At 43.0% G+C, this 15,433-nt stretch overlaps 1 protein-coding gene across 1 annotated transcript in view; it reads left to right on the forward strand.

The window, feature by feature from the left end:
* LOC141128042 (uncharacterized) overlaps nt 1–15,433 on the forward strand; it is a 728,240-nt gene that overhangs the window by 585,208 nt on the left and 127,599 nt on the right. The window contains 2 exon segments of the mRNA XM_073615085.1: nt 12,114–12,294; nt 15,233–15,324. Coding sequence (XP_073471186.1) covers nt 12,114–12,294; nt 15,233–15,324 — 273 coding nt within the window.

A 15,433-nucleotide genomic window follows, 5' to 3' on the forward strand; every position in this document is an offset into this window, starting at 1 on the left:
ATGCCCAATATCCTCACCCTGCAGATTTGAGAATCTTTGGAGTTGTTTTTTTTTTTTTAATATAGCTTTTTGGAGGAGTGGCATCTAGCGTATTCTTCTGCTGCTGAAGCCCATCTTCTGTAATTACATTTTTTTGTGCATTTAGGATGATATTCTGCCTAACTAGGTTCTAATAAAATGAATCGTTATTTAAGTTACTGTTGCCCTTCCCTGAGTCTGCTCATTCTCCTGTGGCTAGAGGGTGAGAAGAGAGTTGATGGTGGCGCACATCCATGTGGTCCTATTGATGGTGTTGAGAGTGGCAGTCTCTGCCTGGACCAGGCCTGGTTCAGGCAGAGGTTGCCACTCTCAACACCATCAATAGATCTGCCTCAGGTACAATGTTTTGTGTGATAATAAAAGTTGGTATTCTACATGCCTTGGTTCTAACAAATGGTTATACTGTTGCCTTTCTATCAGTCTGCCCATTCTCCTCTGGAGGGTGAGAAGGGAGTTGACTATATTGTTATTTTATGTTGTTATATACTAATAAAGCATACAGTTTAAAATTTAAATAAATGTGTACAAGTACACTTTAAGCAACATCTGTGTATATGTGTCTCTTCTTCATAGTGGGTAGGGAAGGAGGTTGGGAGTAGGAGGTTAGGGTTGCAGGGGAGTAGATTAGGGCAATATTAATAAATTATCTTTTTTTATTTTTTAAAGGTAAAAAAAGGGCATCTTTTACTTTTTGTTTGCATGCAGGAGCTTATCATTGCATATCGATCACCATATCGCTAATGTCATGCAGGTCTCTGACACAATGTCAGTGTATCTGCTTACCCAGGCCTGGAACACCTTTGGGTGGTCCTAGAATAGTAGTAATGCAGCGCGTGAAGTGCACAGTGGTGAACAGTGTGTATGGCCAAATTGCTCTTGCTGACATCATTGCCCCGCCCCTCAGTAATGCTGAACCTGTCCCCAGACAGCCGCCCACAGCTCACTGATGGCAACAGATTTTTTATGTGACTATCTTGGTTACTTGGAGAGCCACAGCCCTGTCTGAATAATGTGTCTGGGATTCAGGCGGACTGAAACCTGGACACATGATTCAAAATCCAGACTGTCTGGGTGAATCTAGGACAGGTGGAAACCCTAGGTGGAACATGTAACATGTTCCAGAGAGAAGAGAGGGGTAGGGAGTGGGAGATGGGGGTTTGGAGAGAGGGTATAGGGAGTGTGGTGGGGAGGTGTGTTGATGTTGCTTACCTGTGATGATGAGCCTTTCCACCGACGGAATACTGTTCCGAAAATAGGTGTCTTCTCTCTGCAGATGTGCAGAGAGTAACCCAAGCAACTCATCAAAACTATAGGATAGAATATGAAAAGTTAGTAGGTAAAAAATCTATCACACATTGTTCAGATTGTACAAACTTTTGCGTGGTTGAGGAGATCAACCTACCTTTTTACAGACATTCGTGTGTACTCAAAGAATTTTTCTTCATGCACTTGGAGATCACCGTACATTACCCAGAACTGGCCATGCGGTTCTCTATTGGCAATAACACATAAATGTGGTTGAACCACCAAATCTGTCTAAGTAGACAATCAGGTAGACACAAGGGTAGAACTCCCCTCTCACCACATCCCAAAAAATCAACAGAAATATAACCAAAGAAGGGGGGACCCCAGGGATTTTGTGGGTGGGAGGGAGATGGAAAGTATGAGTTGTATAAAGGTAAAGGGCATCAGAGTATGTAAAAAAATATAATACTTTATTCAAACTTGCACATAATGGAAAATTTTAAAAACAATATAATATACAATAACTGCAATTGATCATAAACATACAGGTTCTACTTGTAAAGAACTCATATATGAGTGATACATATGGGAAAATCCAACATGTTTCGGAATGTTTAAGATGTAAATTCCTTCTTCAGGGATTTCCTGTGCAGTAATAATATGTAGTCTGCAAAGTGTATGAAAATAGAAACATACTGAGAATAGAATACATAAGAAGTAAGCATATGCAGTCTAGTGGCAGTCTATTAGCATCTGAGATTGCGAGATTCCCCGCCCCTTTGGGACGGACCTATCTCGCAATCAGCTGATTTATATCTTGGCAATATGCCTGTCTCCTGGCCATACACCCCACGTTAACCTTTTGGAGCAGCTGGATTTGGACTTTCATCTATAAAGTAAGCACTTTTCGATTATGCTCTTTGTACCTCTATCTTATTTGCATCTTAGTAGCTGTGCACACTCTAATTATTCGCCATATAGTTGTAAACAAACTAGAGGAGTATGCAATATATTCCTTTATCTACTATCTATGTGCAATTATACATTCATCTAGCGTGCTAAACAATTCATTTCTATACATGATATATGGGCTTTAGAGCCCTTTTTGTTACAGCAATTTTATAGGCTTGCTGCATCTAAAATATATGGCCACTATTATAGAGCAGTTTATATATTCATATTTGTCCTATTACTTCATAGATCTCTTTGCAGAGACATATCTATTTAATTTGTACCAGCCCCTATAACCTTTACATATTTTAAGCTATGCATATAGACTAACGTATTATATTCTATAGTAGTATAGTACGCCTGACTATACACTATTCTTATACTACAGGACTTGGCATTCATATCTATTAAGCCATTCATTGCGGACCGCATGGGCCGGACATGTCCCACGACCCTGCCTGCTGTGTTGCTGTTACCCATGTAATTGACATGGAGCAGCATTACAAAAATATGGACTGAGATTCCAAACCACTCCAACTCTTCCCCTCTTGTTTTTTTCACAATTTGGGAGATCAGAACTGGAAGTATCGTTTTCCAATATTTTATCTTCTTACAAACAACGATAAACGGTGTAACTAGTAAGTTTTTTTCTTTGTTGGTGTGTCATTGTTATTAGTTATGTTTGTTGCTCCTATTTTTTCCAAGCCCCCAACTAACCTATATATGCCCACTAGACTGCATATGCTTACTTCTTATGTATTCTATTCTCAGTATGTTATGGAAATGATTAAGAGCTCCAATCGAGCCCAAGGTTATCTGCTGCTGTCTCTAATTGAAAAGTGTGGATATGCATGCATATAAAAGTAAACACTCTGAGACACGCTCAGCTCCGTTACTTCTTACACTTCTAATTTATTCAAGGCGGTGCTAATGTTTTATACACAAAAATACGTCATTGCTATGTTAGTCTAATAGGTACATCTCATTGGTTAAGATAAAAAAAGAAGATGGAGAATCTTCATAACGAGGTCTGGCTGTCCTTGGTTTTATCTTCAGTTCCACGTTCTTCTGATGTGTGGGATGCAGGGGGTACCCGCCATCTTGAGAAAATATAGGAACAGAGCAAACCTGTATACTTATATAATGACTAAGGAGAAAAATATGTATGCACATAAGAAAATAGACATTTTCAGATTACTATTATTATTATTATTTACATCACATTCCTTCACAATCCCCCCTAAAATTAACTATTTTCTCTTTTCTGTCCCTAATACTAAAGGTCCCACTTTGGCCTGGCCCTTCTCCTCAGCAACTCTTTTAGGCTGTATATAGAATTGGGCAGCAACTGTTCACTTCCCTCCTCGATACAGCTGGAGAGGTGCAGTCAGGCGCTATCTATCCCTAAAACCCTATAGGATTGTGAGATTATGGACAGGGAGTGACTGTAGAGGAGTGAAGGGTTTGTCATCTTCCATCATAAGGAGGTCTTCTTCTTCTTGGTGGAGAAATGTAGGTGTGCTATTGTCTACAGCCTTGCTCATTAACTTTTTACGAAATGTAGAATACAGCATACAATCAGGGCTAAAAGAACCAGGATTATTAATACCCTTACCCGTATCTGGGCGAGCACCTTCTGCCACCCACTCATCCAGCTAAAGTATTGATCCCATGGATCTGTGATACCTGAGTTCTTCTTCAACTCCAGTGACAGATCTTCTAATTTCTTTATAGCTAGAGTAACCTTACCATTTGGGCCAGTATTATCAGGAATGTATGTACAACAGGTTCCCGTTTTTTCCTATGATTTTACAAAACACCTCCTTTCCCAGCTAGCACCATGTCTAAGGCCATCAGGTCCTGGAATGTCATGTAGGAAGTGGGGGCTAACTGGTCACCAATTCCCTGGAGGGCATCTTTAGTGTAATTTACAAATCTCTGTTGGTTATAATATGTGTAGTGTCAGGTCACCTAGAGGCTGGGTGACAGATGCACACCGTTGGGATCAGGAGTGCACCGCAAGGTAATGGACCCTACGGGTGACTGCTGCGGATTGAACCCTGGGAGGTTCGGGAAGCAGGTCTACTGGATCACTGACACAGATCCCACTGGGAGCTAGAGCATAGATTCCCCAGGGCGCGAAGTCTAAGAGCCAGCAGGTGTTCACCAGAGCCTTTAATGGTAAGGATGGACTGCGCTGCAGTCTGGCTCCAGGTCGCGGCCCCCAGGGTCTCACAGCTCACGCTCACCGTAGACTACAGGAGAAGAGGAAGGAGGCAGCAGGCTGGAACATCAGGGTCACAGGCAAACAGGGATGGTCAGGAACAGGCCAAAGTCGGTAACAGGAATCAGATGTAGGAAACACAGCAAGTACACATAGAGGCTAACACACAATGGTTGATCAGCACTGCTGGCTTGCGGTGCACAGGTTAATATAGGGTTCCCTGATAGGGCCTGGGGTGGGGCCATGCTTATAGGTTACAAAAGCAGTCAGGTGAGGGTCAGCTGGTCTCTAGAGATGAACACATGGAGACAGGTATGCTGATCGACAAACTCTATTGCATAACCATGACATGTAGTTAATCCAATCTACATTCTTGCTGGCAGTTGTTATGGGGATCAAAGACTCAAAACCAGCTTTTACCTGATCCCTGGCTTTAAACTCATCAGGGACCCCCCTTGTAACCCCTATGACATGTATGTATACATGAGGATCAAAGCTTCCGGAGAGAGCTGCTCTCTTCCTCCTCTGACTGTGTGCTGGGTCAGTGTATGTATCAGGGGTATCTTTGGTTAGGATATGGGGCTTTCTATTTTCATCTTTTTTTTGTCTAATGCACTCTGTGGTCGCCCAGTCTGGCCCTGTGTTCCAACCCACTGGCCCCCACAGAAACCACAACTCTGTCCCCAGTAACTGTCTGTGTGGCATACATATATGTCCTTACCATCAGGGATATCACTGTACCAATGGCATCACCATGAAGGGTCAAACGGACAAGGTACTATGTCACAGTAATCTAAGGTAAAGGTGGTCACATGTGTACCTGAAGAGTTACACCAAAACGTAATTATGTTATCATTTTTGTGATGGCCACCTCCTGGGCCCCTCCCCCCTAGATCAAACAGAAAAAGGATATGCAGCGCCCGAAAACACGCTCTCCTGCAGTGATAAGCGTGCATTCAGGTGTTCTTCCTGGCCAACTTGACTGAGGTGGCTGTGGTCAGCAAAACTTGGAATGGACCATAATAACTTGGCTCAAGTATCTCCAGACAGTAGTTGGTGTGTTCCTGTATCTAATTCAGGATCTGGAATGGAAGAAAACACCTGGACATGCATTCAGGTTAATTCTCGTGATAATGTGGTTACATAATTAGTCAACACATCAGACTGTAACTGTAACTGTTGTGGAAAGTAACAACCAAGTCTGGGAGCTGAACCAAACAAAATTTCATGAGGGGATAGGGCATGTTTCCCCTGGGGGTGTGTCTGACACTGAACAGGGCAATGGGCTAACTGTCTGGCCAACTCATGTTAGTCTCTTGGGCCATCTTTAACATCCTGTTTTTAGTGTCCCATTCATCCTTTCTACCTTCCCGCTACTTTGAGGGTGGTATGGGGTGTGTAGTGCCAACTGAACCCCCAGTGCTGCCCAACTCTCTTTAGTAAGGGTTGCTGTTGAGGCTGGTCCCTGATCTCTCAATATCACCTCTGGGACCCCAAATCTACATACTATCTCACTTAGTAGTTTCTTAGCTGTGGTCCTGGCAGTCATGACCACTTCCACTAGAGCGTATTTGAATCTGCCACTTCTTGGCACTTGAGAATGATCAATTTGCATCCTCTGGAATGGGGTATAGGGCTTTTGCCAGGTGCTTCTTCTGTGTTTTTTTCTGTGCGTCCTGGGTTACATTTGGTGCAGATAATGCATGATCTGCAGAAGTTGTCGGTCAGTGGAGTAACTCTTGGTGCAACACTTGTTGATAAGAGAGTTCATAAAAGTCTTTGTCAAGTGGGCAGCTCCATGTGCCCATTGCACCACGGCTGGGTACATACTCCTGGGTAGACAAGGCTTCTTGTTGCACTCGAATAGTCCATTTCTGAGAGTTGCTCCTCTCCGTTTCCAGCTTTCCTTCTTATCCGGACTTGTTGTTTCCTGTAGTTCTTTTAGATAAACTCTGTCCACTGGGAAAGTCTGTAAGGTAAGCACGGGGTGGTCTTCTTTGTCTGTTTGGCAGCTAAATTGGCTAGATGATTGCCTTAAGCTTCCTTTGAGTTCAGTTTGTCGTGTGCTTTTACTCATAATAGTCACTTGGGTTGTGAGAAGCAAGGCATCAATCAAGTTTTCACAGGTGTTCCTGCAGCCATCAGGAATCCTCTGTCCTAGATAACACCATTATCATGGGCAATGCTGAAAGCATATCTTGAGTCCATATGAATGTTGGCTCTTTTTCCCTCTGCCCATTTACATGCTGTAGTAAGTGCTTACAGCTCTGCCTCCTGTGTAGACATCACCGGTGGTAAGGCTTCAACTTGTAGAACAGTGTTTTCAGTGGTGACCGCGTGTCCTGTGTGGTCATGGGGTGACAAGTCAAGACTCTACTCCTCCTCCTCCTTTCCCCCCTCGAGAAGTGGAAGAAGGGTGGTAGGATTCAGTGTTTGACAACTTAATAGAGTAATGCTGTCCAGTAGGAGGGAACACAGGAGTCTCAAGTGTCTGGTAGTGGACAAGTGTTTCGGCTGGATCTTGGTTGAATATGGCAACAACGTCATGGGGGGCAAGCACAACGAGGCAGTGTCCGAGGACCAAGTTCAAAGTTTTGTCAAGCAAGGCTTATGTAGCAAATCCAGCTCGCAGACACAATAGGCCTCCTCTTGCTACCGTATCCAGCCGACAGGAATAATATCCTATGGGGCGTAGGCTGATGCCGTGTGATTGGGTGAGTACACCTGCAGCATGTCCCAGACGTTCGGATACAAAGAACTTGAGCGTTTTGCCGTAGGCTGGGAGCCCTAGCGCCGGGGGTGGTGCACTTAAAGGCTTCAAACTTTAGATATTTCTTCAGGAGACATCTGGAAGGGGTCTGATTGCAGAGCATCAGTAGGAAGGCTTCTGTAATCCATGCTCTGCACTAGGAAATTAGTCCAAGGAAAATGACAGGTGTTGAGCACCACTGCAATTTGGGCTTTGAGGCTCTGCAGCCCTGGTTGGCAAGATAGCACAACAGCCTTTCTGAGGTGACTTCAACAGGGGGTAAGTCAGCTGCACAAAGGAGAAGGTCATCAACATGTTGGAAGAGAATCACTTCCGGGTGTTCCTCTTGTCATGTGTCAAGGATGATAGCCATAGCTTTTGCAAACTGGCTTGGAAAGTTCTGTGCCCCTTGTGGCACAACTGTTTAGGTATGTTGCCGTTTCTTTCCGTGGATGAATGCGAAAAGGTACCAGCAGGAGGGGTGAGGGTGGACACTGAAGAAAGCGTTTGTAAGGTCCACCTCTGTGAGGTATTTTGCAGTCAAAGGCATCCACAGCAGGTACCTGGTTCTCATTTAGGATTCTCTTCTTGGGGTTATTGTGGTTTCCGGGGCAATGATGCGCCCTCTTTTAGCTTGACTGAAACTGGTGGCACCTTTAAGTGACCATTGTCTTCCGGTCCTGTGGACCATAGGCGCGCAGGGATTCTGTCAAGTACTTCCTGCAGTATTGAACTTGAAGTTTTTGCTTCATTAAGTGTCATCAGGAGAGGCAGAGAACACAAAGCAGATTAGTCTTCTAAAGATAGGGGAGTATGTAACTTCATCCCCCCTTCAGGCGTGTCCTGATTGAGGCCTGTAGTCTGGACAACACATCAGCTCCTAGTAGATTCAAGGGACATGTAGAGGACACCACAAATCTGGCAAGCAAATCAGGAAGTGGACTGGAGCGGGGCACCCCATCCATTCCTACGCAGGAAACATCAACAGTGGAAAGGAAAGAATTATTAGGCAGGTTCACCGCCCTCAACACACTTTTGGCTGCACCCCTGTCAATGAGGAAAGTGGTAGGTTTTTCGTCTGGGACATCTTGGGGCTCTGCATTCTTTTCTGAAGTGACCCCGTTTCCCACAGTTGTAACAGGTGATCCTTTCCCTGGTATTGGGCAGTGGTGGTGGACTAGTGTAGGCGGGATCTTCGTCATGGGTTACCATGAGGGGCGTTGGTTTTTTACCTTTTTGATTTTCTATACCTCTGGTCACCAACAATAAATCAGACATTTTCATTGAATGGTATTCAGGGCGGGCCACCATCAGGCCTTTTCTGATATCCTCTCTGAGCCCTGAAACAAAAGCAGTTGATAACATGTGTGTGTGTGCCTTTATGAGTCTAGCATGATACTTCTTCACAGACTCCCCTTTATCTTGGGTAATATCTTGGATTGTGGTGGTCTGATCCGTCAACTTCTCCTTTGCCCAGTCGTGGAGTTGTGCACAGAACTCCACGCCTGAGGTGTAGGAAGTGGCACTTGTCAGGCAGGCATCATTGAAGGCCATCTGCATGACTGGCCAAAAGACATATCCTGCTTTGATTTGGCATAGGCTGATCAAGTCTCTCCAGGCAGCTGAGTAAGTTTCTTGTATCTGCACTATCCTGTGGTAGAAGGGAATTGGCTGCTTCTCTGGGTCAGGCAGACTTGTCACTAAGGCCGCTGCTTGTGATAGAGTAAAAGCGACATACATCACTGGTGCCCCTTCTGGTAACCGAGACTGTTGTTGGGGCGGGGGCTGGCAAGAGGCACTGTTCCTTACGGTTGCCAGCATGTGTTTGAGATCCTCTCGGAACTGAGAGTCTGGAGCCGGATTGGGGGTTAAATCAGTGGGTGGCTTTGCTGCCTGCTGTTGGGCTTCCCATTCAAATGCTTCTTCATCATTAACATATCCGGCCTGGGAATGCGATGCTCCCGTATTGGGGAAGACAGGTGTGTGGTATGAACCATCTTGGTTTAAAACAGGGAGGGCTGGGTACAGGCTGTTTAAGCTTACTGGGTGTACCAAGATGGCCGCCGGCAGGAAGTGTACTGGACTGGGTAGAAAGTGAAGGCATGGGTGCACTAAGATGGCCGCCGGGCTGAGTTGTCACAGTGGGTTGTGCTTGGGTGGTGAGAAAGGAGTGGTTGTTAGACGGAGGGCAGTGCTGTCCCTCCCCTCCTTTGTTTCAAGTTCCAACATATCATCAGCTCTGTGATACACATAATTAATACAATCGCCATCTTTCTTAACTTCCTTTATCCAATTTTCTTTATCACACAGGATTTTTCTCCCTGTTTCTTCAGCAACATAACTTTCGCCACTTCTTTCAACTTTGTTAACTATTTCAACATCTTATCTCCTCTTCACTATCACATTCTTTTCTCTCTCTGTTTCTCGGCTAACGGCTTGAGAGGAGAATACATACAACCAAGGGGTTAATATTCTTTCTCAGTGTTCTTATCAGCAAATTCCTTGGGTGGGAGCACATAAAACTGCGCTCCTAGCTTCTACTGTTTGCTATAACCCTGTAATGTACGGTTAATCTCAGAACAAGAACAAACACGTCAGGGGTAGTGAGGAGCAATGGCCCGCGACCCAACAGATCCCCCGGGCAGCCCCCCCTCCGACCTTAACCAGTCCCCAACCCCTCTCGTGTATAGCAAACAGTAAACCACAAATACACTCACAACAGGACATTACACCTGCCACTCTTCGAACTGCAAAATTTCAGCAGGCTAAGATAACCCCAGGGGCAGACAACTCCCCTTAAACCCAGTTAAAGGCCGTCATTACAGTTACTCCCAGAGGCCGACAGCTCATCTGGGGGTGATACATCTGTAATGCTTTCAGACTGCAACGCCAGCAGCTGAGATAACCCTCAAAGATTCGACGAACCCAGAGTAATCCGTCCCATAACCGACTGCCACAATAACCCATCTCACTCCAGAGGCCGACAGCTCATCTGGAGATGAGAACACACATGTAGCACTTTTAGACTGCTGAGTTTCATAGCCCAAAGAATGGCAGACAGTGAACAAATACAGTCAGCAGAAACCCATTGACAGGTTCGTTAAAACAACCTCAGGCAAGGAAATACCTGCCTCTAAGACAGTCTCAGCATACCGACAGAATCCAGCCATCAACCGAAAGATAAGAAATTCGTACAGTGGTAAGAATATAAATAAGACTTACCGGTACTGTTAGGGCTGCGCAAACCCCTGTCTCATCAATCAGTTAACGCCCAAATGCTTATCGCGGTACGGCTTCGACTGTAGCCTGAGGTCCCGGGTTTCGGCACCAGCTGTTATGGAAATGATTAAGAGCTCCAATCGAGCCCAAGGTTATCTGCTGCTGTCTCTAATTGAAAAGTGTGGATATGCATGCATATAAAAGTAAACACTCTGAGACACGCTCAGCTCTGTTACTTCTTACACTTCTAATTTATTCAAGGCGGTGCTAATGTTTTATACACAAAAATACGTCATTGCTATGTTAGTCTAATAGGTACATCTCATTGGTTAAGATAAAAAAAGAAGATGGAGAATCTTCATAACGAGGTCTGGCTGTCCTTGGTTTTATCTTCAGTTCCGCGTTCTTCTGATGTGTGGGATGCAGGGGGTACCCGCCATCTTGAGAAAATATAGGAACAGAGCAAACCTGTATACTTATATAATGAGTAGGGAGAAAAATATGTATGCACATAAGAAAATAGACATTTTCAGATTACTATGATTATTATTATTTACATCACATTCCTTCACAAGTATGTTTCTATTTTCATACACTTTGCAGACTACGTATTATTACTGCACAGGAAATCCCTGAAGAAGGAATTTACATCTTAAACATTCTGAAACATGTTGGATTTTCCCATATGTATCACTCATATATGAGTTCTTTACAAGTAGAACCTGTATGTTTATGATCAATTGCAGTTATTGTATATTATATTTTTTTAAAAATTTTCCATTATGTGCAAGTTTGAATAAAGTATTATATTTTTTTACATACTCTGATGCCCTTTACCTTTATACAACTCATACTTTCCATCTCCCTCCCACCCACAAAATCCCTGGGGTCCCCCCTTCTTTGGTTATATTTCTCTATTGGCAATAACAGGATGGACCCAGTATCTGCGCTTGTTTTCTTGCTCTTCTTCCTCCAGCATCAGTAGTGCAGCTGCTGCACATGCGAGGAAACCGTTCTTTGCAGACATCTCCCAAAAATCAGAGAACACAAAGAGCACATAGAAACTTGACTTTGACAACCACACCAACACTACCCACAAAACAGGAAGAGGAGGACCACTTTAACTACCCACAAAATCAGGAAGAGGGGGACCACTTTATGATGATGTCAGATGTAAAATGCCTGCCTAAAAACGCTCTAAAAAAGCCATAAAAACGCCCTAAAAACACGAGAAAAAACACCCTGAAAACGCCTGAAAATGAAACGCTCAGGTGTGAATGCAGCCTTAATGTCTTTCTAATGCACTTATTGGTTTCATCTGCAAACCCCTACATCACTACTGTGTCCTGTAGTGATGTAGGGGTCAATTGGAGGAATCACAGTCTACAGCAAAGGACCAGGACATCAGCACTCTTGGAAATGTCACATTCTACAGAATTTTCAGACACTAGTATTTATTTGGTGCTGTGGGCAGCACGAGAGGTAAGTATTTTATGTTTACTTTTGTGGAGAGGATTTAATCTAAGGTTTCATTATAATGAGTTGTTTTAAGGCAGAAACAAACAACTGGTTCTTTTTGAATTACTGTAGAAATAAAGTACCAAATAATGTATATGTGTACCTAATGTATACTACATGCACCACTATTTTTACCTCTGTAGATAAATATAATTTGATTTTTTTTAGGAGAAAAACATACCACTGCTTTTAGTGAGCATTAAGAATGACAATGAGGAAGAGTTGGAAACAGCAGTAAATGATACAATGAATCAGAATGGCTGGCTCATTATACAAAATCTTCACCTAGCCTCAAAGGCCATGCTAAAGAACCTATTCAAAATCTTGAAATATGCAGCAAAAATGCAAGGTAAAATCACACTTGCAGGTTTCTTACTGCTTTTTTTTTCTAATAAACCAACCTTGTTTAGCAGTTTCTGCCAGTGATTGTTTATTACAAGAAAAATTAAAGCTGAAATTCAGGCAGAAAAAAATAAAGAAAAAAATCTAATTTGATATGAGTTTCTTTTAAACCCCTTTATCATAGCACTCTGACTCGAAAGGAGAGAAACAGGACAAGAAGTCAATCATGTATGTTGCCAGCAAATACAGCGTGTTGACAAGGAACATGATGAAAGGAGGAGAGAGCAGAGTGTGCAAAGGAATTACCTGCTGCTTATTTGCTGTCTGATATGAGATGGGGTGGAAAGAGGACACCACTGTATTTTTAGCTGTACCAGAGTAATTAGTGCCATCCCTCTTTCTGTGCTGCTTGTCAGGGCTGTGTAAAACTGAGGACTGAATGGGCAAAATGCAAATCCTTTAGCAAGTAAAAAAGTTCCTTTATAGTATTTGTGTATTTAGCAGTTTGCCTGGATTTCAGCTTTATATCACACAACAGGGATTATGTTCTGTAAAGATGGTGGCAGGTATATTTCATCCTGACTAGCAATTCACTGACACAAAACCATACATTTATTGGAGATATTTGTAATCCACTGTGTACCTACACCAGAGAATATAGTACCAGGAGGTGTGCCAGAAGTGATGTCAGGGAGTGGCACGTTTCAAAGCCTCCACTTTTTCATCAGATCTGATGAAAAAGCGGAAGCTTTGAAACGCGTCATGTCCCAATGTCACTTTGGGCACGGCTCCTGGTGCGTTCCACACTGGTTCTTCTGCTGCAATTCAGGCTGGCGCTTCCATCAATCCTGCCATGAACATCAATGAGCCCTCTGCGTGATACTCCTGGACCCCCCAGAGTGACCACGGACCTTCCTTGCATTACATGCTTTTTTATTACCTACATCTTGTTAGTTGAGACTTGGCTGATACTTTTAATAAACCCCTGTTTGATCAATGCTGCACTTAGTCTGGTGCACCTTGTTCTTTTCCCCCTTGTTGAAATGTAGACAAAAATTGATGCACTATAGCTAGGATGGCCTCTTAGAGCAACAACCTGCAAGGTATCTTTTATGTATGTATGTTTTTCCTGCATTGGCAAATGTTAAAATAGCAAACAACTTTACTCTTAAAAAAAACATTTTTTTTCCTATTTTACACCTCATTAACCCGATGCTATTATTATTATACAGGATTTATATAGCGCTAACAGTTTGCGCAGTGCTTTACAACGCTAGAGCAGACAGTACAGTTACAATACAATTCAATACAGGAGGAATCAGAGGCCCTGCTCGTTAGAGCTTACAATCTAAGAGGGAGGGTCAAGTGATACAAACGGTAATAACTGTGGGGGATGAGCTGATGAAGAAAATGAAAGTGCAGTTGTTAGGTGGAGGCAGCACAGGCTTCTCTGAATAGAAAAGTTTTCAGGGATTGCCTAAAAGTAGATAGATTTGGAGATAGTCGGACAAATTGGGGTAGAGAATTCTAAAGGATGGGAGAGGCTTGGGAGAAGTCCTGGAGGTGACGAGGGAGCTAGAGAGCAGGAGGTCTTGGGAGGAACAATTGAGGATGATTTGGTTGGTATTTTGAGACTAGGTTAGTGATGTAGCTGGGGGCTGTGGATGACTTTATAAGTTATTGTTAGTATTTTGAATTTAATTTGTTGGGTAAGTGGCAACCAATGGAAGGATTGGCAGAAAAATGTAGCAGATGCTGAGCGGTTAGTAAGGTGGATGAGTCTGGCAGCTGCATTTATGATGGACTGAAGTGGGGATAACCTATTTAAAAGTAAGCCAATGAGGAGAGAGTTGCAGTAGTTGAGGCGAGAGATACCAGGAAGTGACTCAGGAGCTTTGTGGTTTCATTAGTTAGGAAGGGTATGTATTTTGGAGATGTTGCGGAGGTTGAGAAGGCAAGCTTTGGAAAGTGATTAGATGTGGGGCTAAAAGGAGAGTTCAGAGTCCAGGATAACACCTAGCACCCTGGCATGCAGGGATGGGTGGAAGAGGCAAGTGGGAGAGGAAATATTATGAGATCGGTTTTGGGCATGCTGAGTTTAAGGAAGTGGTGTGACATCCAGACATATATGTCTGTTGGTAAGTTATTGATGTGTGAGGAAACTGATGGAGTGAGCCAAGGAGTGGAGAGATAGATTTGGGTGTCATCAGTGTAGAAATTATATTGAAAGCCATGGGAAGCTATCTGCTGACCAAGGGTGGAGATGTAGATTGAAAATAGGAAAGTTCCAAGAACAGAACCTTGGGGGGGGACCCCAACGGTGAAAGAGGAGTGGAGGAAGTAGAATTGCAAGTGACACTGAAGGTGCGGTGAGATAGGTAGTATGAGAGCCAGTGAAGAGCACAGTCACAGAGACCAAAGGAGTAAAGTTTTTTTGAGGAGGGGGTGGACGATCGTATCAAAGGAAGCCAAAAAGTCCAGAATTACTATAAGAGTACAAAATATTGTCCATTGGTTTTTATCCATAACTAGCTATCCATAGCTAGCCCTAATTAACTAATTTATCTGTTTGCTCCCCTCAGCTATTTAGTCAAATTTATTGTTTTACATATTTTTTTTGTGTTTTCATTTATTTTATTTGTTTTTTGTAGAAACTTTAACTTCTTAATTTGTTATTTTTTTTGTACCAAAAACATACTTTTGATATCATGATAAATAGGGCAAAAAATTAAATTAAAGCTGTAGAAATGGTTGTTCTTTTAAAATGGTCACAATTGTCACAATGGGCCAATTGTCTACTTACAAGTCTACCTTGTACTGCATGTTGCCTTAAAATATATAGAAAATGTGATAAAACAAAAAACAATAACAAACAAAACAAAATGTGAACATGTTATAAGCAGAGCACAAAGAAGCTTGCAAATGTTTCTAACTGTTGTCTACAGCATCACAGAAAGAAGAAAGACAGTACTGTGTGTGGCTTACTTCTGAACATGGCGCATCTATTCCTAAAGACTTCCTAGCACATCTTAAAAAGGTGAGTAACAGACGATGTTCTGTGCAATTTCATTGCAGTAAAAACCCAGACCTGTTCTTCTACAAACAATGTAGCAGCAACAACTTAAAATATACATTTAATCATTTCT

This window comes from Aquarana catesbeiana, linkage group LG02 (assembly GCF_042186555.1).
Source record: "Aquarana catesbeiana isolate 2022-GZ linkage group LG02, ASM4218655v1, whole genome shotgun sequence".
In the NCBI taxonomy this organism is placed as follows: domain Eukaryota; kingdom Metazoa; phylum Chordata; class Amphibia; order Anura; family Ranidae; genus Aquarana; species Aquarana catesbeiana.